Genomic DNA, 27,339 nt, shown 5'->3' on the forward strand with positions numbered 1-27,339 from the left:
TATCCACCACACACATGGGGACACGGTGCCATTTCGCCTGCTGAGATACAAATGCGACTTTCCCCTCCTCAGTCTCCTTCCCGTGGTTGAAAGAGAATAACAGCAGGGGGTGCCAGATGAGGGCAGTTCTTTTTATGGCCACGGCTCTTTCATCAGGTGTTGACCTTTGCCTCTGGAGTGGGGGGCTTTCAACATCAGATTTGCAGTGAACTGTATAATATGAGGCACGAACAATGATCGCCAAATGAAGCAGAGACTCCACAGCTCATTCACAAAGTTCGCACACTTCAATAATCATAAGCGTGAATGGAGTAACAGATGGATCAGCTGCACACATGAATTCAGAAGTGTTGTTATGACTCATCGTCTCCTCTCAGAACTTTTATTGGAACATGATAGGAACCTTTGAACACACAAGCCGCTTATCGCTCAGCTTCTCTCTTATGATTTTAAGTGCAAATGGAAAATAAATAACAATGAATTATACAGAAATAATATCTCTGGCTTTTAATTCCTCCATAAGACGACATACATCACCATCAATGTCAAGACAAAATGTAATATTAATACCTTAATGGTATCCCTGTGTTTGGTCTTAATACTTTATGTTGGTGTAGATATGGATACATAATTTATGAATAAATTCCTCCAGTAGCTTGCAATGGATATAACTATTGATAATTCAGTGAGCCGCAATGTTGTCATTCTGTAAGAAATATTGAGCTTGAGTAAAATATGGATAATAAAGGTTTAAGGCAATGTTTTCTTACACAGGAGCCCACATATATAAAAGCAGGTCAAGGGATAAAATAGCAAAACAAGTCCTGGGAGATCAGCTGATAACCAGTGGACTTGGAAAAGAGGATTAGATGTGCTGGTCAGTGCAGGGAGAGCAAGTTATTTTTTCCTTTAGGTCTTGTGACATTCCATCAACTGCAAAGATGAATCAGCAAAATAGAGTGTATTTCAAAGTATGGGGATCATCATTATGTTGCAATAAAAAGAGCAGAGGAATTTTTACATCATTTATTTATATATATATATAAATAGTACTACAGTTGACATGCAACCTCGCTGCTCAAGAATGACCACAGGATTACAGCAGGAGCTTTATTATAGGTTATTGCACAGTACAGTGCATTGAACCATGCAGGTGTCCATATAATATGATGATCACATTATATTATATATATATTATTATACATATAATAAAGGATGCAGAAAGGAAAAGCCAAGAATCAAACCGCTGACCTTCTGGTTAGTGGATGACCTGCTCTACCTCCTGTGCCACAGCTGGCCGTAATAATAATAACAATAATAACAATAATGATAATAATAACAACAACAACAACAACAACAACAACAACAACAACAACAACAATAATAATAATAATATCTCCAGCCCCCCCTCAAAGGATGAGTGGTATAGACAATGGATGGAGGGTTCAATATTGATAACACAAACAACAATAAAAACAATACTATCATCATCAACTTCAGCAGCAGCAGCACTACCGCCTCAAAAACAATAATCATAATAATCATAGTAATAATAAAATGTTATTAACAATGTAATAAACGTCGTCCCCGCGCTCATGTTGCTCCGATGACGTGATTGGAGGCTCCATTAAAACTCTGGGGGAAGTTGTGAACATGTTGAAGCTGCTTCTCTTCCTGCAGGTGAGCAGGGGGTGTGGGGGTGTGTGGGGGGGAGGGGTCTTGATAGGTTATTTCATTGGCTGACAGCAGCAGCAGCGGTGGTGGTGGTGGTGGTGTGCCGGGGAGGTGCGCCGGGGAGGTGCGGGGGGGACTCTTACCTGTACCTGGGCGGAGGAGGAGGAAGAGGAGGAGGAGGAGGAGGAGTGCCTGCACACGCTGCTTTCGTCGTCGTCGTCGTCCGTCTCCAGCCCGGGATCAGGTTTTCCTCCTTCCTGCAGCCCGGAGAGGTAGAAGTCCGCCAGCAGGGCCTGGAGCTGGACGAGCGACTGCAGCAGGACTCCGAGCATGGAGCCGATCACGTCCTGGAGCGAGGAGAGAGTCAGCGAGTGGCTGCGAGGTGAACAACCATATCTCTCCTTACCCTCTTATCTCCGTGTGTGTGTGTGTGTTGGGCTGTCACGCCTTGATCTCCTCACAGGTACTTTGGTCAAGTCAGAAATAGAAGCGCCTCGCAAATCCTCTTGGGAGTGAAAGGTGGAGGTGGAATGAGGAAGTGGCCCGGAGCTGGAGCCGCCGCGCTTCTGATCACTGTCAACAACTGAGCGGTGCAAACGGTGTGCGAGCACAAACTTTACACGTCCACTCGTCTGTAGGACGGGTTTCAGTCACTGGCCTGGTGGATTCAGGTCTTATTTACCATGCACGTCATTTACAGAGGGTTCGCTGCTCGTTGTGTTGTAAAGTTCATGGGGAAACACTCTCTCATGCTGCTACACTGTGAAACTTATAGTGTCTGTCCACAGTACATGTGACCTCATGCTACTGGTACATTTTCAAGTACTCTACTTTAATACAACTTAATATATTTGAACTTAATCTGATTAATTCTATGTTATTTTACATGTCTGCTTCCCATTATTGATTATATAAACAACACGTTTATTCAAAACCAACTGTAAAGTTACTTTGCAGATTAAGATTTCACGTTAAAAACATAGTTTCACTGTAAATGTATGAGACAACATCTTACATAATAATACATCAATAATAATGATCCAATTGTAACTTAATATAACATTGACTGGGATCGTTTTACATTGAATAGGCTACTTTTATGTTAATACTTTACTTATTATCATTACTATTATACGAAAGATACAATTTATAGTACAGTAAATAAATGTGTCCAACAACTGTATAATCACTGGTTACTTTGCAGATTTTACATTAAAGGTTCAGTGTGTAAGATTTAGGTGAAAAGGATCTATTGACAGAAATTGAATATAAAATAATCCTAGTGATGTTTTCACTCATGTGTAATCATCTAAATAGTTGTTTTCTTTACCCTAGAATGGTCTCTTTAAACTTAAATACTTTATATTTAATTACTTTATATTTACATCTGGAGCGGGTCCTCTGTACGGAGGCAGCCATGTTTTTTACAGTAGCCCAGACTGGACAAACTAAACACCTTTTGAGTTTTTATGACAACTGAAGTCAGCCTCAGGTTCTCTTTCATGTCTGGAAGGGGAGGGTGAGGTGAGGGGCATTCAGCTGCAACACGCAACTCCACCAGTAGACGTCACTAAATTCTACACACTGAACCTTTAATAGCAGGATCGGTGTATGTTATGCCTTAATGCACTATGTGGAATATCATTTCAGAACAGTCAATAGTAAAATTACCACTTACATTATAATGAATAGATAATAATGATTGAATTATATATTTATATAAAAGTGATTGGGATAATTTTATATATCGAATAGGCTACTTTTATTTAGGTATTTTGCTTATAGAATTCTAAAATGCAGGGTTTCTATTACACAAAAGAAAAACATTAGTTGTGCAGTAATACAATACAATGCAATTTACAATGTATTATGCAATACATTTATTCAATTACAACCATATAAGAGCCAGTTACTTTGCAGATTTTATATTAATAATATAACACAGATTATAAAGGGATTATTTTACATTAAATGGGCAACTTTTATTTTGATACACTACTATACTTTGTAGTGTAGTTAATACTTCTACAACCTCTAGCTATTGCATGTAAAAACGCTTTTAAGTCAATGTATTAAGCTTTTTTGTGAAGTCGCGATAGTTACTAAGTCATAACTTCAAAAGTAAGTCTGTTTTTATACTTTATTCAAAACACCAGCAGCCTGACGGATCTCGTGCATCTGTTAGTCCACGCTCACTCTGCAAGTCTCTACCTGTTACATGTGTTATGTGTTTTTCTGGCTATGTGTGTGTGTGTGAGGAGACTACTACCTGTTCCTTACATGTGGTTAAAGGTCTGGATGCACCCCTGCATCAGTACCCAGTCTCGGAGTGGCATCTGTCAGGTCTGGATCTGCTCCAGTTGACCTCTCGGGAGCTGGAAGAGTTGGGCGTGCGCAAAATCGGACACCAGGAGCTCGTGCTGGAGTCCGTGGAGAAGCTCTGCTCTCTGGTGAGCGAGGATGCTGAATCATGTGTGTGTGTGTGCATTACAAGCAGTGCTTTGGGTGTGTGAGGCTGCTTTTGTGGTGTGTGTTGTGAAGGTAATGTGCAAGGAGAGCGGTGTTGTCTCGTGTTGTTGTGGTATCTCTGATACCAGAGAAAAGGGATGTGTTTTTCCACCCACTGCTTTAGATGCTGTTGCTGTTTAGCAGACCCCTTGGACAAATCCAGCCAGATCACACAGCAGCGGCTCTTTTTTCTAATTGCTCCACTTTTCCCTCTACTTTAAAGTAAAATCCCCCTTGACAAGCATATATCATAGTAAACTTTATTTTTCTAGCCAACTTCAAACGACTAGTCATGCTTCAATCGCAACCAAGGCAGGTTTTGAATAACAAAGCTTCCACTTAATACTTTATATGCAAATTGCTTCGACATTTTGCAGTCAACTAAAGAAAACACGCATCCCGTTCTCTGTCGCCTAATTAATTTTCCTCCCTGTCCAGTTTCTAGAAGGAGTTTTAGGGCACTTAAATAGCCGGTGTGTGTGTGTTTCACTGGAAGGACTAATTGAGCCGGACAGTACCAGGCGAGGTTCCAGCTCCGGTGACGTAACGACAGCAGACTGAAGCTTAGGCTGCTTAAACTGCCTGTTGTCGAAGTATTGAAATAACTGTAACACACATTGAAATAATCATTAACAGCATTAAATGTTCAAACCAGCGTCTGGTTGAGTGTGTAATACGTTTGTGGAAAAGGTTTTCCTGCAGTTAAAGCTTAACAAAAGTAAACTTGTGTGATATTGTTTAAGGACAACATAACAGAAGCCATACACACCAATGCGTGTGTGTGTGTGTGTGTGTCTGCTTTTCTTCCTCCTCCCTCCCTCGTTCTCGGAGCTGCGTGAAGTGCTAACACTGTGCTCATTCATGAAAAGCAGCCGTCAGACACTCACATGAAGCAGCACAAACACATTCAAGAGCACAGTTACAGAATTAACAACTGCAGCGTTTGAAAGACCATGAAAAATTCATGGCCACTTGTTTGACGGTGGATTGTTCCGGCGGGTCGACGCGTAACAACAAAGCCTCACCGGTCCGAACCACTTGACCAGCGGTGAGTGGGTCACGACAACAACCTGCTCCTCCTCCAGTGGTCGTCATGTCCTCACATCTCATGTGTGGCCGGAAAACTGTGATAACAGACACAGGAAATACACACGTTTAAAGACCTTTTAAAGTATTTCTGTTTCATTTAATCCCTCGCTACACTTTGATTTGTTACCAGTAAGTATCAGGCTTGTGATGCCTTTAATTTATGTAGCACTGTGGGATTTATCGAAATGTATAAGTTGTGTTACAATTCAGGGATGCTGTCTTCGTGGGCTCGCCCTTACTGATGTCGCCTAGCAACAGAGCTGCAATCAAACAAGACAAGAAAGTTTTAGTCCACTGTTCGTTATTCAGTTGAGTTGAGGCCTGATACTTTACATTAAAAAGTGTAAGCATCAGACATTTTTGACATCACAATGAATGAATGAATCCTGGGAAAGTTTGGCCCCAAGAAAGATCCAGCTGTTGGAGCCGGGTTGCTCTTTGTGATTAAAGGACCCAATTGTCAGCCGCATTTAAAGAAGCAGCCCCTGAATTGGTCTTCCCTCAATGATATAAATGGAAAAGACGGAATATTACGATCTAAAAAACATGATGGCATGATAGACTGTATCACAATATATATTATCAGGATATAACATTACATTTATTGTGATGGATGACCACATTTCACACATTCAGAGTTTAATAAAAATGCATCTTAAAAACTAGGCCTCCGCCTCCTGCGAAGTGAGGGACAGAAAGTCGGGTGAAAAGGAGATTGAGGGTATTTCAGGAGAGGACTTCTCCTCTAACCAGTTGCATGTGTGTGTTCTGGTGCATGCGCCCACTCTCCAGACGTACGGCATAGGTGGAGAGAACCTGCGAGGTCTCACAGAGAAGCTGCGCGCCGTCGCCCACACCCTCCAGATGGGCATCCAGAGCCGCTGGCGCCACAACAGCTACGATGGACAGAGCGCCACCAAGCTGTCTGCCGGAGTTCTGCAGGTTGTTGTGGAGCTCATCACCTCTGCCAAAGGACTCTTCTTTCTGCTCAACAGGTTTGTAAAGTGGGGGGTTATCTAACCGTTACATGCGCAGCACTCGAAATCCACTTTGACCCCGCAGTTATTTTGGACTCAGAAATGTTCTCTGCTGTGTCTTATAAAAATAGTTCCTGCTGCGGTTTGTGTTGCTGTGGGTTTTAGGTAAAAAAAGGAAATTTACAGGTGAATTCTTTACTGTAAATAGGAATGTTTTGGTGTACGCACTGACTTATTGTTTACATGGTGTCCCCTGTAGCTAAAACCTGCCTTATACAAGTCCATTCTGTTTGTCGTCCTTTTGTTTTCTATTTTTGTGAGTCTCCTACATCCCTTGTTCGTCTTTTTCCATTTTAATTACCTGTGTGTGTAATTAAATCCTCCAGACTAAATTGAAACATAATCCTCCGTCTTTCCAGGTATCAGTTTATACAGCTCAGTGGAAACACCTCCACCAAGAACATATTCAGCTACTGCAGAGAGCTCGGAGAAATCGTCCACAAGGTCGGTCCATTTACAGCTTTGACAGCAAATGTTTAAGTGTTTTTGTCTACTTCCGATCTGTGAGAGCGAGGGGGGGCAATCAAATATTGGCTCCCTGAAGGCGAGGCAAATTGCAAGGTGGCTTCATGTGAGAGGTCAACTTTGGTGAACTTTCACCTGCGATTTTCACTTCACATTCACGTATGTGTGACCGTACCCTTAAGCAGTTAAGTACATATACAGCTCCTCTGTGCCCGTCTATAGGGCTGATAAGGCCAAACATTATATCAAGATAATCGATATTGATTGAAATGTCACATTATTTTTCTTCCTGAGTGACGGCGGTGGTTTAAATCTCGTCTTTATGGGCAGAGAATGACACTTAGATCATTTATCAGTGTTATAGTTTTATCAAATGGAAAAACTGAATGCCTGTGTGAAACTTTAGTACATTTTACTACAGACGTGTTCACGTTTATCTGAAGAGGAACCACACAGGATTAAAACCATGGTTCTGGTGTTATTGTTGTGCACACTAAATTTCCAAAGAGGAACTACAACCTGTGATTTCCTTTTAAGTCAAACCCCTTGCTCTAAAACGCAGCAAGAAAAAACAGAAGCACAAACTCCCTCCCTGTTCTTCAGTTCAGCTTGAGTAATGCATTCTTTATCTTTACATTCCTGGCATATTTCAAGGCGGCTGAAAGTCGAAGATGCTTAAGTTTGCAGGACTGCCAGAGATGGGAGAGCTGGGATTTTGTTTTGTGTTTTCCACTTTGTGATACGAGGGAAGTGTGAAAGAAAAGGAGGAGGAGGAGGAGGAGGAGGAGGAGGGAATATTCATAACTTGGTGTTTGTACAGTGGGGTAGAAAGTTTTCTCGGGCAGCACAACAGACAGGCCTGGATCTGTTGTAGTGCCTAGGGGAAGGAGGAAGGGAGGAAGGGAGGGACGGAGAGAGGGGAGGGAGAGAGGGGAGGTGGAGAGAAAGAAGGAGGAGGAGGCTGAGAGAGGGATTGCACCGCCAATGTTAAATTACTTTTGACTCTTGGGGGAGTGTGCTTTATCCAACGCTCAGCAGAGAGCAACAGGCAGAGAGAGAGAGAGAGAGAGAGGCCGTCAACTCTGGAACAACGGTGTAGTGACATTAGAGATGAAGAGGATGACAGGAGCGAAGACAACAAAACAGAGATCGAGCTACAGAGATAGGGTTTAATTAGACAGAGGCAGTAATAGGTGGTGATCAAGGAGTTTATTTATAACAATACTACAGTCAGCTCTGGACGCCTGCCCAGCACGACAGGTACAGTTTCCACCTCTTTAATTGGATCATTCTCCCACAACCTGATGCTGCTTTTTTTTCTCTCACTACGCTTGACTGGTTAAATGAGCTAAAACCAGCACTTTAAGATCTAATGTGTAATAAATCTTCATTGCAACATCATATCTACTTGACCTGTGGTTTTGCTCATGTCTGATATAACGTCCGTTTCAAACAGTGTATGACAAAGGAAAAATACACTGGTGACCAGTTAGGTGTTTTTCCATTGTTTGTATTGGTTGTAATGGATCAAGATAATTCATTGCACTTTGCTACATAATGGGAAGGACATGATTTGCCCCCCAGGTGGATTTTCACGTTACATATTGTACGTTTAAGTGTGTTTTCTGTTTCTTATTCAAATTTTAAAACAAATAATTCAGTTTTAATTTTAATTTTAATTTTTAATTTTTTTAATAATAGTGTTCAATACCCTTCAAACCTCACTTGAGAGATACTGCACAAGCCATCTGAGAATAGTCTCACATGTTTCCAGTTTCACAACACTATTCACTGGAGCCGCAACAAGCCTACGGGACTTTCGTGTCTGTCTCGGTGTTTAATAACAGTCCCACTATACTCATGGACTTCAGGAAGGAAACAAGGATTTCAGAGGAAGATTTAGCCCCACTGACTCTAATGGGATGTTCTTTGGCTTTGGAGGTGAATCAGATTTGGGCCCGTGGAGCTTTGTTTTCATTCATTGAGTGTGAAGTGAGTGGTATGTAAGTTAAAACCTTCACAGCTTTGGTTGTTTAGGCCCTCTCAGAGGTTGATCATCGTCTGGCTATTGTTTGCTCAATTCCTGTTTTTGAACTTGTGAGAATGACTGTCAAGAACTGAGGAGTTTTATACTGGGAGCGTTTTGTCCACTGAGTTCAGGGGTCATGTAAATTCAGTGTTGACGTGCTCACCTGTTGAAGTGACAACAAGCGACTCATTTTTTTTGGGGACTTCCCCTGTTCTCACCCTTCACGCATTGAATGTGTTCAAGTTTCGAATCACCATTGTGACTAATTCCATTCACTAAACCAGTGGTAATGGATATAAGGTGTGCAACCAGGTGACCTGTTTGTGTGTTTGCTGGTGATTTCTACCCCTGTCCGTTCATTTGTTAGAAAGATTATAGCACGTAGACTACTGCACGTATTTCCATCACACTTGGTGGATGCATGTGTTGTGGGTCAGGAACGAACCCATTACATTCTGTTACGGCTCCAGATCATGGGACGGATCCAGGAATAACTAGATATGGCGTTTTTTTGACACTTTCACTGATTCCCCACCCCCAAGTAATTCATGTACCTTGATGAAAAAAAAAATCTGGCACATTTAGGGAACTGACATCTATGAGTGTGTGCAATTTGTTGTGGCTTGATTAGATTTAAGGGAACTGTTGGGCCTTGGCGGAGGAATGTCCTAGACTCTACAGAGGCATGCGTTTAAGTTAGTAATTAAAAAGCCTTGGCAGATGAGCTAAAAGGTCAGACATGAGCAGGTGTTTTGGAAGAGACAAGAGAAAATGAATGACGTCATCTATCGAACTGTCATCATAGTATTATCAACCTGCGGAGGATCACTTCACACACACTTTACAGCTCAGTCACATAACATAAGCCTATATGTACCATACCATAGCAATGACATCATCAGCATCACATTTACTAAAGCACTTTTGCGGATTTACACACTCGCGTCATCAAGGCTAGTTTAAGTGAGCTCCCGGGCATGAGAGGCCTGTGTTACCCCCAACCCGTGACATGTGGCGGGCCGTCAGGAGGGCCACGACCTCATCATGACGTCTTTTTTTGCATTCTCAAAATTCACACCACATCCTTCACGTCAAAAGAAAAGGGCTCTTATTTCCTGTGTGTGTGTGTGTGTGTGTGTGTGTGTGTGTGTGTGTGTGTGTGTGTGTGTGTGTGTGTGTGTGTGTGTGTGTGTGTGTGTGTGTGTGTGTGTGTGTGTGTGTGTGTGTGTGTGTGTGTGTGTGTGTGTGTGTGTGTGTGTGTGTGTGTGTGTGTGTTTCTTTTCGCACCCTGGGGCAACCAAGGTCAGCAGTCAGCTGGTGTTGTTGGGATCCCACACTGTGGTTGTCAGGTCTTCACAGTAGCACACGTTTAGTTGTCTTTGAACCAGCCGAGCAGCGAGCAAAGTTCCGGAGAAAGAGACAGAGGGAAAGAGAGAAGTGTGTTTGAACTGTGAACTTGGATCAGAGAGCGAAATGAATTTGCAAAGCATTATGTGAAGGTATGTAATATTAATCGTAGTTCTACAATAAAAGAAAACAGCTAAAAAATTGCTTTTCTGTTGCAAAATCTAACTTGCATTCGACGCAAGAATCTCCGGGTGAAAATATAACTCAGAGCTGTTAATGTTTAACCTTCATTTTTAAGGACGACATGCTCCAGAGACACGTCTGTGACTGCTTCTTTCATTCAGTGGGTGGCATTTGGGCCAGTTGGGTTTTTCTTTAACAGTGAAGATATTATAATGGCCAACAACATGTGACAACAACCCAATCAACACGTTCACTGAATTCGAGCTGCTATCAGATGACCTACTAAAAGTGCAAGAGGGAGAAAATCATAAGAGGCTTAAACACAGACAGGACCGATTTGTTAAAAAAAAAAAAAAAAAAGGGCTTAGAGGCGTCAAACATGTGAGTGGTTAGAAGGGAATGATTTTTTATTATGTGTGGGGCTGTAAAATGAAAAAAGAGAGAGCACGAGAGAAATATGAGGCTGAAGAAAGACAACATGGCAGGAGATGGAGGAGGAGAAAATAAGAGTCTGATTTGGGCTGAAAGATGAGGAGCAGGTGTTAAAGAGATCTAACATGGTCACAGTATGTCTCCCAGTCTTTTTATAGCAAGTCTGTGACCTGGTGGAAAATCTTCTACTGGTCAAGTCCAAGTATACAAACAAGCTGGGAAGACAGGGCCCAACTTTAAGGCTTTGATATTGTTTATTGTGTACATTGAGCTGCACATAACAAAAAGAAAAGAACTGGGTCTTTGTGCCTATAATCAGTGAACATGCATGCACAGTCATGTGTGCTGTTGTATCTTTCTCTGTTAGTTTCAGCCTTTGTGTGTGTGCATGTGTGCGTCCATGCATTGCTACGTGCATTCTTGCGTCTCCTTTCTTTTTCAGAGAGCAACACCCACATAATAAGTTGCCTTTTGTCTCCTAGACGACTGTGGAGGGAACAGCTTTCAGGCACAAAGCGCCGCTGTAAAGTTAGATCACCGCCTGATCAAGCCACACACCGTGCTTCACAACAACACAACACACACAACACAACACAAGACCTTTCTTTAAATCAAGCGAAGCAGATGCATGTTTCTTTGCAGTGCAGCAGAATGCAATGAAATGAATGTGTTTCTTCTTGGCCACACTGGAGGTCCCTGATGTGATTTGCATTAAATCATTTCTATGAAGGTAACTTGAGTCTTACTGCAGCTCATTCTGCACGGGGGTCGTAACACAGAGTCAACAGTGTGATCGCGGCTTAACCTGCAAACCACTGTAGTTGCACAATGAATAAAAGGTCAATCAGAGGTGATGTCTTCTTTTGATCACAATGAGTTTATTATTTTTCAATTATTACTGATACTTGTTTCTGTCGCTAAAAGGCAGAGCTGCAGTTTGTCCTCACGTTTCCGCCCTGATTTCTGATCCTCGGCCTCTTGTTCTGGTTTAGTAGACGGGGGAACTGAGAATCTCTACAGAATCTGCACTGAAAGAGTTCCTCATAAGGGAAAACCTGAGGGGGTTCCTGCTGAAACAGAAGCAGTTGTTTTCCAGTGGACTATTTGTATTAATATCTTATTGAGAGCAAAATGAATAGAACAGGGTATGCAAGTGGAGTGGGGACACACTGGAGGCTGTAAGGAGCTAAACATGTCTCCTTATGTCTCCTTCCCTCTTGTCTCCTCCTCCCCTCTCCTCCTCACATGCCTCTGCGTCAGCAATGAGACACCATGACCTCTGCAAATGCATCATATGCTGTGTGCAGATACCTTGTGATTGTATGATATATGTTCAAACTGATGGGACATGTCACAGATATTTTGTGAATGTGGAATGTCTTCTGTTTAAAGGATTTTATAATAGATGTGTTTTTAGCATTTGTAAGATCACCTGATCCCATGTGCATACATTCGTGTGTGTGTGTGAGCGTACAGAGACACAAGGTCGTCCTCACCGTTAAAGCCGTGAGAAGAGTCAACTCTGCTGTTTTCCCACCACGCCCACCCGCCCACCCACCCCCCCCTTCATCAGTTTCAGTGCAGAAGTGTACATGTCGGCCACTTTACCCGCGTGAAGGTGTCATTTCCTTTTCTGGCAGAGTTAGACGAGAAGTGCAGAACAGGTAGCGGAGTTGTGTGGAAGCTTCCTGTGACAGCGCTGTATGTCCAAGAAGCTACGGGTGAAATGCTGGAAAGAAATAGGTGTTACGAGATGCAGAAGGAAGAAGTGATAGTAGATGGTGGGAGGTGGCAACAAGTTTAAATGTCAGCCTTTATTAGCCGAACTGCCACTTAGAACGTGGATTTGGACAAGTCCTAAGATTTTCAGCCCAGGGTATTAACTCTTGTTTCAGGATTTACCCACCACTGTCTCTGGTACTGGCTTAACAGAGGTTAAAATAACATTTATATTCTTATCTCAGTTGGATCGGGTTTATTATGTGAGTCAGTTGGCTGCTTGTTCCACCACTTTGCTTCAGACATGAAACTATGACCTTTATCCACAGACATTCGTGGTCCTCATAGGATGAGCCCCGCTGATTTTTTATTACATTTATACATTCAGTGACATTTAAATGTACCCGACTGTTAGGTTAGCTGATAAATGTGGTGCAGCCGTTCATGTCCCCAGCAGGAAATGTAAGAACTTGAGTGACATTGTCCAGTACTTCAGTTTAAACATCTGCAAAACTAAACTAAAACTCAGCCCATCAGCGTATCATTCAGAAATTGAGAGATTTGTACAGTGGTGTGAAAGCAACCATCTTGTTAACGAGCTAAGTTAGCATTACTTTAACTTGCAGCCATCCGGTGCACTAATAATAACTTGTATACATCATTATCAAATTACACATAACTAGAAATGATATGTTCTTCATTAGACAGTAAACAAACACAGTAAGATAAACAGCGATATACTTTTTTTGCTCCGGTGGGGATGGAGATAAAATGGAAATACAGAACATTTTTTGCAGTATCCCCTGACGAACACCACGGGACAATATAGCAACACTTACAAAACAAACACCGGTTGACGTGAGCAGCAGCAGCAGCAGCAGCAGGAGGAGTCATGGCAGAAACCTCTCGTAGTCGTACCCCTCCCTCTGGCCTTGTGTCACAGCCTTTAATTAGCCCAGAAATCCAGCCGAGCTCACTGTTGATCCCCTGTTACATTTCACAGGGATTAGTTTCCCCTTACGCTCCTTTATGCAGCTCACACATCATCAGGCAGTACGAATTAGCTTATAGGCAAGTGATGTGAATATTACGTCTGATCAAAAATCATTCTATTCTAAATCTTCTTCCACATCTCTCCAGCTCAGACGCCTCGTGTCGGAGTATTATCAACACACCTTTCCTCCCAGAAACCAGAGATTTTCTCTTTAGTTCCACCGTGCAAGTGGGACACTGACTTCTTACATGTCTGAGTCTGTGGTAGTTCCACACATGCACACATACTGTACATTGTGTGTGTGTGTGTGTGTGTGCGCATGCGTGCTGGTGGGGATTAGTGTGAGTCCCTGGATTAGTTGGACTTTGCTCATCATTAGACGTGTCGTTCCCCTGCTTCGCTGCTAAGATCTTAGAATATTTGTAATTTTGTATGTATTTTTTCTTTTCTACACTTATATACTTCTTTTATAAACGCCTGTTAAATACCAATAGAGGTCTGGAAATGTGCCTCCTCTTGCCTGATACCAGCTTTCAGTTCCGGACTCACGCTGTGAAGAGGAAATAGGGCAGAGTTTTGAGCCAGTTTGTCCTAATTCCACAAATCAATATCAGCATTATTTACCGTAGGCTGCTTGTGTCGCGTTGGTGCTCTGCTCTGTGACACTCATGTCATGTCACTCATCCAACAGGATTCCACTGTCTATGACAAGGAGAAGGACATCATCTCTGTAGTAAGTGTCATATTTATTTCTGTAGTTTCAAAATGTCATTTCAATGTAGATTTTTTTTTTTTACACTGCATGCCGAATAAATTGAAGTGCAAACTGACTTCCCCTCGGAGTAAAATGCTTTTGTGTTTCCATCACCAGTGCCGTCAGTTAGTGGAGGTGTGCGATGAGATCCTGAACTCCAGCGCCGAGACGCTTCTTACCCACACGACTCAGCTCGAGAGCGTCGACCTAGTGCCCGTGTCACCTGGTGATCAGCTGGTAAAACACGCTCTCCTGACATTTTGCTTTAAATCCACACAGATGTGCATTCTTTATAAATCCTAAAACTTTTTCTGTACTGTACATGCTATTTTATTTTATACAGTTGCTGTAATTCAAGCCTGTTAATTCAACTTTCTGAATTAGATATCAAATGTTCTTATTCAATTACCTATAAATTATAAGGTATAAGAGTTGATTAATCCATTGATCAGCGAAGTAATAGCTGGCAACTAATGTGATCGTCAAATTATTATTTAAGTTATTTTTAAGTCTCTGTTTTCTGGACTGTCATTTTTACAAAATCAGCAACACAAAGACTTTATATCGGTTTGTCACATCTGTGCAGCATCTTTCCATCTCATTATTAATATCATCATTTTTAAAATGACTTACCCAGTGAACAGTGAACTCATTTTCTCTGTGTCTCCTTTTCTCTCGCTCTCTCTGTCACTTTCAGTTTTCATTTTCCGCCTTCATCACTGCCTGGACGTTTTCATCACCGTTCGCTTCCACTCATCGCTTCTTTCATCTGACTCAAGGTTCTCGCTGAACCCATTTCTTTTCTTTTTGCTCTCACACACACATGCTCTCACGTCTAGTGGCTGATAGACAACTCTTATTTTCCCGCTGCCTCTTCTTTTCCCTTAAGTACTTCTCCTTCAGCTGGTGCATTGAGTACAATCAGAACTCTCTTCTTTGCCTCTGCATCATATAGTGTTTTTTTTTTGTTTAAAAAATTTCTGAAGAGCATTTTTGTTCAATGCATTTGTCTCGTTTCCTTCCTGTTTGAGTTCTCAGTTCATAGGAGAAAGAAACCTCTCCACTTTATGAGTCCCATTTCCCATTTTGAGCAACCTTCCAAATCTCCATCAGTGTTTTGTCTTGACAGAAAATGAAAAGGAGTGGGGTTTAGCTTTTTGTTTCAGTGTCTCCACAATTTGTTTTACATTGATCATCCTCAATTGACACAGAGGAATTGATTGGACCACATCACCAATAATGAGGTCTGTCCTCCAAAAGTGGGAGTTAGCGGAACCAAAGACAGAAAGGGAAATGAGAGGCAGGAAGAATAATAATTGTACAGAACATTATGTTCAATTCATGAATTTAACTGGTTTTAGCTAGTTTTTCTTCTTTTCTAACCCTATACTTCAAATTGAAATGTATACAAAAGAAGATGCAGAATACCTGTTAAGCTTTGTGATTGGGTGAAACGTTTCACAGAAATATCTGATGTTAGGACTAAGAAAAAAGTTACAAACTTAGCTTCTGTCCTTGTAAATGTCTTAGTTTAAGCACATGAAGTGAAATAATAACTGGGTAGTTGGCATAGGAAATGAACAGCTTATTAAATGATGTACTTGTGCAGTTTTCTCTGGGAATTGTAGTTTCCAAATCCTTAATACATTCTCATTAATAATCTGTTTATACACCAGTCTCCACATATGGCTTATATCTGATGACAGCAACATTATAGTTACATTTATTCCAAGCCATTTAGTAAATGTATGAACCCGACCTATAAATGCTAACGTAACGTGTTACCATTGCCATTACATTGACCCTTGTAAGAAACTGTAATTTAAATTTAATAGCCACAGATTTTTTAAATTACTTGATATCCAAAAATATTTCCAGGAAATAAATAGATAGATTAAAAATGATATATTCTTTGTTGTATTCATAAGGAATGTGAGAATTTTGTCTCTGTTCTTTTGAATTGAAGGTTTGAATCCGCTCATGTATCTGTTGTCATGTGATACGTATTGATCGTGTGGTCAGGCCGGATCGGGGTTGTGATTAGTTGGCTCTCCCCACCCCCATAATGACTTAGAATAATCAATCAGAGCAGCATGATGGGTAATTACAGCGTGAACCTGGAGACAGACATCGACATTTCCACAGTCAGAGCAATGTACATGGTGATGAATCATTTTGACTCAGTGAAGCGACATTCACCTTCTTACTGCTGTGCAGATGAATCAGCCTGAAGTGTCAATAACATCAAAACATGCTTTCTCTTTCTCTCAGGGGATTGAGATAACGTCCACCGGCTCCAGTAACCACTACGTGACCGGCACTGCTGTTGAGGTCAGAACCTCTCCTTTGTTTCTCCTTTCTTTCACCGTTGGCTCACAGACAACGCCGAGTTAAACATCACTGACAACTCAGGGCTCTTAACCAACCCTCCGAGGAGCAGCGTGACTTAAACCTCCGCTCCTCTTCAACTGCAGAACAAAACTACCACTACAGTTTGTGTCTTTAGAAGAGGTTACAGCGGGTTTACGGTGTTTCGTCTCAGTGTTTCAGTTCTGTCTGATGTGTCAGAGAGTAGCAGATAACAGGTTTTATCTCTGTGGGTCAGGTGTGGCTCATATTTCTGCAGGATATCACACTTCAACACTTGTTTATGCGCACTGCACTTATCTACCTGGGTCACTCTGGAAATGTTTGCAGTTTTGCAAAGCAAAAATAAACGTTTAATGATAAGTTTTCCTTTTTTCTCTGATTTTTAAAAGAACACGTGAACTCTCTTTTATCGTTTTTGGCAACAATATTTCATTTGGTTGTTTCTGAGTAGCAGTGTACAATGCTTTCTTTCTCTATGAATTCTGCTCTGCACAGTTTCACTTGATCATGAAAGTATGAGCTCTGTACCAGGAAGAAATCCCATTGAAAGGACTTTTGTGTGACACATTATTTTTAGCTGTTGGCTTAGCTCAATTTTTTTTTTACTGCCATAAAATTAAAACCAATCAGTGCCATTGTGCTGCAAATACTTAGTATTTATAAACATCTATTAAGGACTTCTTGTTCCAAATGCTGCAGACAGCATGTGAACAATCAGTGCATGACACATCATGGCTGACAATATCTTTATATGTGCATTAGTTGCATTTGTCATCTTGGAGTTTTATATTTACAGAGAGCCATAGAGGAAGTCAAATGCATAAATGCTTTTCTGGGAAAAATTAAAACCTTCCTCTAGAAGTAGCACAGATGCACGACCTTCTGAGAGACATCTCTGAGATCAGGGGGCTTGTAAAATAAACTAGCGAGTTATGGGAGGACGGACGAGTTATTTATCAGATAAAATAAGGAGGGCTTGTTACTTGTTACGTGTTTTTCCATGATGTCAGCATTAAAGCACCCTGGACTCTCCTGCTACTGCAGTTGCATCATCACAGTCGACTCTTGAAAGTGGACGTGACCATGAACACACACACACACACACACACACACACACACACACACACACACACACACACACACACACACACACACACACACACACACACACACACACACACACACACACACACACACACACACACACACACACGTGGGTATGATCTTTATACTGCTTCACAAAGATCATCTGATATGATTAAAAACACTTAAATTCAACTATGTGGAAAAAGAACATCATTTAAGTCTGTTTCTTTTCTTATGTGTGTTGGGTCTTTCTCCTTTTGCAGCCTTCGAATGATGACGTCTACGTGAGGATCTTGGCTGGTGATGAGGTGATTCAAGTCAACAACCAGATAGTGGTGAGTCATACAGTAGTGGAGGAAGTACTCAAGCATTTAAAGTAAAAGTGCCACATTAACTTTTCTACTTTCTTTTAAATACACTTAAAAACATAAAAGTACTTGCAGTGTGTAGCCTTTTCCCTAATGCAAAATGACTCAGTCTCTGTAGTGTTTCTTCACCAGCGACGGATCAATGGACCAATTCCCCTCTCATTATTGATTACTTCTAAAAATATTTAAAAAATGGAAACATGTGACTCAATGCATTGTACAAATGTAGTGGAGTAGAAAGTATAGATATTTGCTGATATGTGATGTGAAGTAAAATTGACAAATACCTGAAAATAAACGTTCTGTACTAAAAAGTCTAATCTACTTTACTACTGGAAAGTACAGATACATGAAAAATGTACTCAAGTACAGTAATGAAGTACAACCCACCACTACAGGCCTTTCTGTATGTTGCACCGTATATTTGTGGTCCCATATTTTTAACTTTACAAAGTAAAACATATTTCTGTCCTTTCTGAGTCTGTAACCTCCATACTGGAATATCCACCTGTGTGTCTCCGTGTCAGGTGGGCTGGAGCAGGGCAAACCTTGTGAAGAAGCTGCAGGAGAATCCCAGAGGAGTGACTCTGGTCCTGAGGAAGATCCCCGGCTCATTGCGACGCAAGGACCAGGTCCCACAAGTCACCGTCACACAGGTCAGGGATCTCTGGAGCCTCAACTCCACTCACCTCATATCTCGATCAAACTGAGCATATAGCGTCAGTTCAGGCAGGTCACAAAATCCAGCTCAGCCACAATCCAGTACGCCTTCACCGCCATCCTCACCCGGACAGAGCAGTGGAGAAGAACCATGCATTTCCACGCTGTGTACCAGTATACAGTATTACTCAAGATGGGGCCACACAGAGACTGGAACAGTTTCAGGAGTGGAGGTTTGGAGCCTGTGGGCTGTTAAACCCAAACTGGAAACTTTCCAATCATCTGTGGAGCCATTACACACCAGAAGAAACCCCAGGACAACAGTTTTTATTCTGGCACACGTATAATTTTTATTATCTATCACTCAGTTTATGATAAGTACATCCGGGGGGGGATGCATCAAATCGTCCTTCAGAAGCTGGATCGTTGCAGAGCTTATGTCGAGGGAACCTGAACCTTCTCTTCCATTTCCGTTTTACATCACTGGGGATCCGTTTCCATAAACACTTGCAGTAGTCGCTATGCGGACTGTTGTTTGTCTGTAAACCGTGCACTGAATTACACACTGCGTCTGCACACACGCACACACAGACACACACACACACACACTGAGCATTTCACACCCCCTTGTGACCAATACCATGTTAATCTCAGATGTAGCTGGTGGCGGAGGGTGTGAGAGATGTGAATCAGCTGTGTGTCTTTCTTCCTTACTGCCCTCACAAGATACCCACTGACTGTGTGTGTGTGCGTGTGTGTGTGTTGTTGACTCATATCCTGAGCCCCTTGAGTGCGCGGATGGAGACCTGAGGAGAAGGCACCATTACGTTCCACATGACACCCGCCTCCCTAACCCTCCATTAACTCACGAGGACACACACATACACACAGAGTTGAGTGTGCACACTAACATACCTGGTTCTCTGTTGATTTCTTCTCAGAAAGAGCAAGAGGGGGAAGACGAGAGGTCAGGGGAGGACGTGGACGAGGAAGAGGAGGAGGCAAATCCAAGGCACTCCATATTCGAGAGGGTCGCAGCTTCCGTCAGGTCCCTGTCTTTTAGGTGAGAGCTAAAGTTTCTCTAATAAGCAGCTTTTCAGTAAATGTGAGCAATAGTGGATTTCTATAACAATATTTACTCCATAGCAAGAGATTACAGTATCGTATTATAGAATTATTTACTGATTTGCCATTTGACACAACAAAAACAAACAAGAATAAGAAAAATACATTTTCCAATATTTAATGAAGAAACCCCAGAGTATGTCATCACAAATATGTTCTGTATTGGCGATGAAAATTAAGCTTTTTAAATTTCACCAAAAAAAAAAGAAACTGCAAAATGATTTGTGATCCGCAGGAGCACCCAACTTTTTTCTTGTACCAAATCTATTTAGAAGCATGATCACCTATCTGTCATCATGCGCACACATCTGTTTGCACACTGAGCAGCTTAGACATAAGTTTAGTGCAATAATTTACCAAAGATTGCCTCGATAAACCTGAACCTCCCACGAACCCTTTTGACCCCGTTAATCTACCAGGAACTGGTAGGTTTGCAATGAGGTCATGACGCGAATGCCATAAATTCCGCTCTACACACCCAACACCCACGTCTGACTGGAAATGAGACAAAAGGAAGTAACGAGGAGAAAGGTGGATAGATGGGGGGAGTTGTTGGGGAGATGGAAGAAAAGCGTAAACACTAGGAGGAAAAAAAAAAAAGAAAAGAAAAGTGGATGATGAGATGTGAGGAAAAAGGTGATGGAGAGAAGGTGAGAGCTGATGGAGAGCAGGCGTGCAAATGGAGGGAGTGGGTGGGGACGGTGCATTAAGGTTGTAAATAATCCTGATACACTTCAGCTCGAGTGGAAGAAAGACCGCTGGGACATGGAGTCATATTTAATTCCTTTAAATGATAATCCCGGTTGTTATTGCTGTTCATGATCACTATTGAACTGTCAACCTCATGTTCCACTTCACTCATGGTCTCTTTGCTGTCCGTCACAGGAAGGCCATTCACGGGCCGGAGGTACAGCAGCCGCCTATGGGACAGGAGGAATCAGAGTTGTCGTTTGATAAAGACGTGGAAGGGAGTGCGACGCTCACTTCCAGTCAAAGGGGGCTGTCACCGCAGTCAGCCTCAGGTAAGAAATGTACGAGGGAGGAAACCCAGGCTTTTTATGAGATGTTTTCTGTCCTCAGGAGACATCAGGATGTTTCAGTTGTGGTCGTTTTTTTAAAACAGATAAATCAAAATGAAGGCAATCTATTAGAAAAATGCTATTATTAATAATGCCATTATAAGAAACTGTCCCCCTGAAGTTTTCGGACATGAACTTTGGAAGGTTTAGTTCGGACGTTGCCTTTTCACATATGAAGCAGAAGGTTGTGCGGGTCAGGCGAGGGGGCGGCACCTGGGCGGAGCAAGCAGGAGGCAGGACGTGACGTCTAGATTCTGCTGTTTTCATTTACAGCACATAAACACAAGCGTTGGCCCTCATCACCAAAAGCTCTTGAATCTCGTCGTCTTTCCAAGTTGACATCTTTGCTGACGTCCTCATTGATTCTCATATATTTGTATTCATCCAGTTTGGCATCTGTCACGCGTTTGAAACGTCATCAACACGTGAATACTCATGTGCTATAATGTTTCAACACGTGTTTTTTCTCAGGGGACTTTGAGGGTTTGGACAGTTCACGGCTCTCACCAAAACTCAGAAGAGACCGGTCCCGGTCGCCGTCGCCCAGAAGTTTTTCGCCCGTGCAGTTCCAGTCAAGTCCTTCGCCTCACGTAGCCAATCAGGACACAGCGAGCATCAGTTCCTGTCCTGATATGGTGGGCCGCACGGTGAGAGGAAAACAAAGATATTTTTTAGTTTCAACAACCACATCAGACAATGGAGTTTGTATTAAACTTCATTTGAGACACTGAATGAACTCGAATTCTCTTTTCAGGGGAGTCAAGACGGCAAGAAGAGCTCGACGAAAGGTACAGTTCTTTCCTTCTTTATAGAAACATTCAGCCAAAATTAAGGTCAAGCTGAATTCAGGATTGAGTTAGAACAACTCGAAACAAAGACGAGAACAAACTGAGACGAACTTCTAAGCCAAAATAAGGAAAAATACAACTTTAGGATAAACAGATCCGTCTGCAGGACCTTTTTACTGTTATGTGCCAACAAATACAAATAATTTCATATTAATTTACTAATGAACTCATCAATGAAAACAGATTATAGGTCGATTATATGCTACAACTAACACCAATGCTAAGGCCTTGCATTTCTGTACTTTTTTTTAAAGTTAAATAGTGGAAAAGAGAAGTGAAATAAGAGACAAGGAAAAAAATGCAATCAGACAGGCAGATATGTTTGGGGTCTTGCAGCAAACATGGTCCAAAAAACTAGGATAGAAGAAACAAAATGAAAGTGAAAAAACCTAGTAAACACCAGGAACAAGATGACACTGGAAACGTGACAGACGATGACGAGTGAAAGACGAACCGACAGAGACAAAGGGAAGCACAGAGACTTACATACACAAGGGAGGCAGGGATGATTGAACACAGGTGAAACACGTGAGGAACAAGTACAGACAATCACATGGGGCGTGGAACAGGACAAGGAAGTTAAGTTACAGACACACAAGGAGCATCATTTCAAAATAAAATAGGAAGCGGCGAACTCAGGGGAAAAAAACAACCAAAAACAAACGCTGGAGCAAGTCAGTCAAAATTCTTTGAAATAAATTCCAGACAAATCAGGAAAATGGTATTTTGAAAGAAACAGTTTAATCTATTAAAACCAAGAACTAATACCTTGTTACACCCCCCACTCAGAGACAGCCATCATCATTGTGTATCATTTCAGGAATGACGACGGCGCTCAGTCGGCGCCGCGTGTCCTGCCGCGAGCTGGATCGACCCGACTGCGACGGCTGGCTGTGGAAGAAGAGGAAGGAGAGCAGCGTCTTCCTCACCCAGAAGTGGCAGCGCTTCTGGTTTGTCCTCATGGGGCCTTCGCTCTACTGGTACACCAGCCAACAGGTGGGCGTATGGAAGTGAAATAAACCAAATGAATGAGGTGGTAGCCTTGAAACCCACATTGACTGTGTTTTAATATGTTACAGGAAGCATTTTTTTCAGATTTGAGTGGTGTTAAAGGTTTAGAAATAATTTCCATTATACACTTTTATCAATTCCAAAGACACAGGGTTTTGAGGATTAGTTTCTGAAATAACATTTTCTATTGCAAGGAGAATTAGAGCTTTGTTGAAGGGGATAAAAAGTGGGGGATTTTGATAATTATGTTAGGAGAATGAAGTCAGAATATTAGGAGAATAAAGTCGTTATTGAGTATAAGGTTGTAATTTAAGAGATAAAAAGTTACAATATTATGATAGTAAAGGAAAAGATCAAATTCAGGAGATGAGCAGCAGGGAGAAGGCTTCCTAATTTCTAGATTTTTGGACGGCCCTCTTCTAAAATGACATGTATCCTGAAATTATGACTTTAGTCTCATAATATCACGACTTTATTCTCTAAATCTTTATTTACAATACTCAAATGTACAAATGCAATGTAAACTAAATATATTTATTAACTTTGTTTTTCTTCCACAGGATGAGAAGGCAGAGGGCCTGGTCAATATATCCAGCTACAACATAGAGAGCGCCGGAGAGCACAAGAGAAAATAGTAAGGATGAGCACAGTGAATATGAACAGGCTTTTTAATATTTAATCAAGGAATATTCAGTACTTTGTAGTTCATAGATTTGATGAAAAGATATGGTGCTGAAAGGAGAAACTATTTTAATTTGAAACAGGAAACTTTATTGCCCCCTGTGAACATTGGAAGATCTTTTTTGTTCACGAAAACTAAACAGATGTTTTGCACAAGTGAATCTTGTGTCTGGTGAATTTGTTGAATCCAATTGCTTCTGTGTTTGTGTGTGTCTACATCTGCATGTTTTGTGTGTTATGTTAATTCCCCTGTGATGAATTTCTCCTGCTCTGAGATTCACTCCCGTCTCTCTGCTCTGCCTCCACCAGCGTGTTCAAAGTGTGCCACCCGAGGTTTCACAACTTCTTCTTCGCTGCCGACAACGTCAGCGACATGAGCAAGTGAGTGCAGCCCTTGTTTTCCGCTCTTTTTTCTTCTTCTTTCTTTCTCTGTTTCCAGGCTCAGGGTAGTGTGGTAATTCAAGTTTTACCAACAAAACTAAATACATCTTAAGCAAATAAGCAGTTGAAAAATGCCTCTGCACAACACTGAGTTAATGACTGTAAACGAGGCTCTGGATTGTGTTGTTGTCTGGCTGCACCAGTTCCAATAACATGCAGTAGTGTGTTCATTTTACACAGTGAAGATGTTACAGTAAGTTACTCTTTAACAGGTGTAGGACTGCACTGCCCCCTAGAGGTGACTTTTCAGAACTCAGTGTTTGTGCTGTTTTCAAATCCCTTCTGTTGAAACTTAAATATTTAATAGAATGTTTTGAATCATGAGATGTTTGTTGACTTTATTTTCCAGGTGGATCAACTGTCTGATTACATCCAAACAGACTCACAAGAAGCTTAGCAAAGGCCCCGATAGTGAAGAGGGTAGGTGGACCTTTAACTTTTTTTCCTTTTTTTTTTATATTGTAGTCCTGTTAGTAGTTTTACTGCTTGAAAGAGTCAAGCAGTAAACACAGGATGAAGTATAATGACTGTTGCCATGGTTAGTTGCATCTTAATCTATGATTTTAAGTCTTGTTAGCCAATGAAAAATCGGAAAAGTTGAATTTTGTTTATGACCGATGTTAATACACTGACATGTATTGTTCTGTTGTATCATTAATGTGACGCTGGTTTTGATCCGTGGACAGAATGTTACAGTGAGACTGAATCTGAGAGCGAGACATCTCCTTCACCCCGCAGAAAAAACAAGGTCAGTTACACACACACACACACACACACACACACACACACACACACACACACACACACACACACACACACACACACACACACACACACACACACACACACACCATTCAGTGTCTCGTTCACATCATGATGTGTTTCGCTCTGTGCCTCAGAAGGTGCAGTCCAACACTCTGCCTCGCCCCAAGGGGAAGACGACCAAGCTGCCATTAACAAGTTCTACACTAGGGGGCAGCAAAGGAGCAGGTTTGTACTTTGTGGCAACTCTCCTGCTTTATAATCTTTTCCTCCAATCAGTGATTTCTTTAATCTGTGAAGACTGAGTCCCACTGATGGATGTTTTAATAATTTCGGTTTCGACATGCTGTTTTCCTAACTTTACCCTGCGGATATTCTCTCCAATCAGCCGTCCGCAAATAGATGGTTCATAACAGCTCCATGTGTGTGATGTGTTCAGCCAAATCCCACTGCCCCCCTGTTTCCTATCTCATTCCCATTGTTTTTCTCCTGTCACTTTCGTGTCTCGCTCGCCTGGGTCTCCGTCCTTGTGAGAAGGTGTCCCAGAGGATGAGATGGGCAAGATGATAAACAACATAAAGGAGGGAGGAGTTTCTCTGATTGGCCACGAGCAGCCGTTAACGCACGACCACTTCAGGAAGTCGTTCATTCGACGCAACAAGAACCCCGTCATTAATGAGAAGGCGCACACGCTGCGGGCCCTGCAGAGCACTCTGAAGGTGAGGAAGAGAGTCGATCGGCACATGGTTCGGGTGAACAATGAACTTACATAGGACAACTATTGTTTGTGACATCGAACATGACGCACGGGGGGGGGGACACAGAAAGGCAATGGGACAATTGCCAATGGGAAAGGAGTCAAGGGGTCAGGTTTACCCTCATTTAAAAAAACGACCAAGTATTTCAATCATTTTATAATGTTTTATTTTATTTTTCTCATCTGAAATATTTGTTTACTTGTATTTGTGCACTAATGCTGTGTGATCTTCAAATTACTTTTAATAGTTTCCTATGCTATATAAAGTTAATTATTATTAATATAAGAGATACACATGTGGATATAGAAGTTGTAGAAGAAGATGTAGCGTGTTATTGGTTATTGTTCTCAATCATTGTCCGTGTTCTCACTGACGCTCCTGTTTGCTCTGCAGGCAAAAGAAGCGGAGCTGCTGCAGATCAACAAGGTCCTGGAGGACTCCAGTCTGACGGCCTCAAAGTACCGTCAGTGGAAGCATCAAAACGAAGAAATAGTCCAAGAAATCGAGAAACTGACCACGCTCGGGTCCTCCAAAAGTGGGGACGACGCGGCGGTGCAGCGCGGGCCTGCTGAGGAGGTTGCCTTGGAAACTGTTGCCACGGAAACGGCCGCCACCGAAACGGCCGCCACAGAGACGGCCGTCACAGAGACGGCCGACACAGAGACGAAAGGCGCATACAGACTGAGCCTGAGCGAAGGAGAGCAGCTAGTGGACGCAGAGGCGTCTGATGTCCTCCTGGAGATCCCACTGGATTCTCCGAGCACGGATACCAGTTCAGTGTTAGAACTCTCCCTGGGGTCGCTGCAGGATTCGATAAACCAGCAGCTGAGTGAGTTGATGGATAGCGGAGAGGCTGCAGAGAACTATTTCTACATTTAAGTGCGAGCTGGCGCAAATCACGCCACTGCAGAGTTTCTCTATTTAAGAAAATCAAGCTGCTTTGTCATGCAACAGAGTGAGAGGTGAACTTCACCGTGTGGTCTGCTGACGTTCACCTGAAATGATTTGTTCAAACTGCCACTAAATCAAGTTTATCAGTGAAATGCATCAGTGCACACTTCTTATAAGAAACAAATTTAACTTTGTACTTGCTCAAAACCAATATGACGAGTTTACAGCAGAGAGATGGACAATATTTGCCAAGTGACGATCCGAGTTCAGTATATTTATGGAATTCTAAGGTCGTGATGTTCTTATGATAAAAACAATCTCAAGTAGAACTTTTCTTAGAATTCAATGATAATTTGTAAAATAAATCATGCCTCTTTGTACTAATGTGACATGTAAATACAATTTTACTATTGATGCTGTATGCATTTGTTTATTACCTTAATAAAGGTGTAGATCTGAAATATTTTGCACAGAAAAATGACTTCAGAAACACATTTGCTGTTGCTCCTTTTTGGTCAAAGTCATGTCCTTGTTGTGCTTCTGCCTTGTGTGTGTACGTGTGTATGTATGAACCATAAAGCAGAGCTGTGTGAGTGTGTTCCTCATTTCCTGAGTCTGCCATGAATGTGGCAAATCAAGTGAGGACTCCTCAAGGTCATGTGACCGCCGCTCCTCATCGCTGTAACCTTCATCGGCTTAATAAGAAGGGAGCGAGACCGTCACTGAAATGTCTTGTGAAGTTTTTAGCAAATTATTTTTTTTAATGTGTCTGTCTGTAAGTATATGAAAGGACAAATGTCATGTGTATGTTCATGTCCTTTGTGCATGAATTTCAGCCAATCCAGACTTTTCTTTGGATGCTCTGTGCATGATCTTTCTCTGTAGGAGGTGTTAAAGGTCGTGTCTCTGAATAAATCTCTACGTCGTTCCTTTTCAGACCACAACTGTAAACCCATCTCCAAGGTGAATGTATCATATTTTGTTCAATTCATTTATAGATATATCGACTGCCAGCCTGTCCAGGATGT

General features: G+C 41.9%; 1 protein-coding gene across 1 annotated transcript; it reads left to right on the forward strand.

Annotated features, from left to right (window-relative positions):
• The first annotated feature begins 1,816 nt into the window (after positions 1–1,816).
• cnksr1 (connector enhancer of kinase suppressor of Ras 1) lies at positions 1,817–27,240 on the forward strand. The gene is made up of 21 exons (XM_034576412.1): positions 1,817–2,056; positions 3,967–4,124; positions 6,064–6,266; positions 6,668–6,752; positions 14,169–14,210; positions 14,349–14,468; positions 16,503–16,562; positions 17,951–18,022; positions 18,583–18,711; positions 19,657–19,778; positions 20,726–20,862; positions 21,391–21,566; positions 21,674–21,707; positions 22,588–22,763; positions 23,339–23,412; positions 23,769–23,840; positions 24,250–24,320; positions 24,587–24,648; positions 24,800–24,890; positions 25,200–25,381; positions 25,814–27,240. The coding sequence occupies exons 1-21, from the start codon at positions 2,005–2,007 to the stop codon at positions 26,297–26,299; spliced, it is 2,604 nt and encodes an 867-aa protein (XP_034432303.1). The 5' UTR covers positions 1,817–2,004; the 3' UTR covers positions 26,300–27,240.
• Positions 27,241–27,339: the final 99 nt, after the last annotated feature.

The sequence above is a fragment of the Hippoglossus hippoglossus genome, chromosome 22 (assembly GCF_009819705.1).
Source record: "Hippoglossus hippoglossus isolate fHipHip1 chromosome 22, fHipHip1.pri, whole genome shotgun sequence".
Lineage (NCBI taxonomy): Eukaryota > Metazoa > Chordata > Actinopteri > Pleuronectiformes > Pleuronectidae > Hippoglossus > Hippoglossus hippoglossus.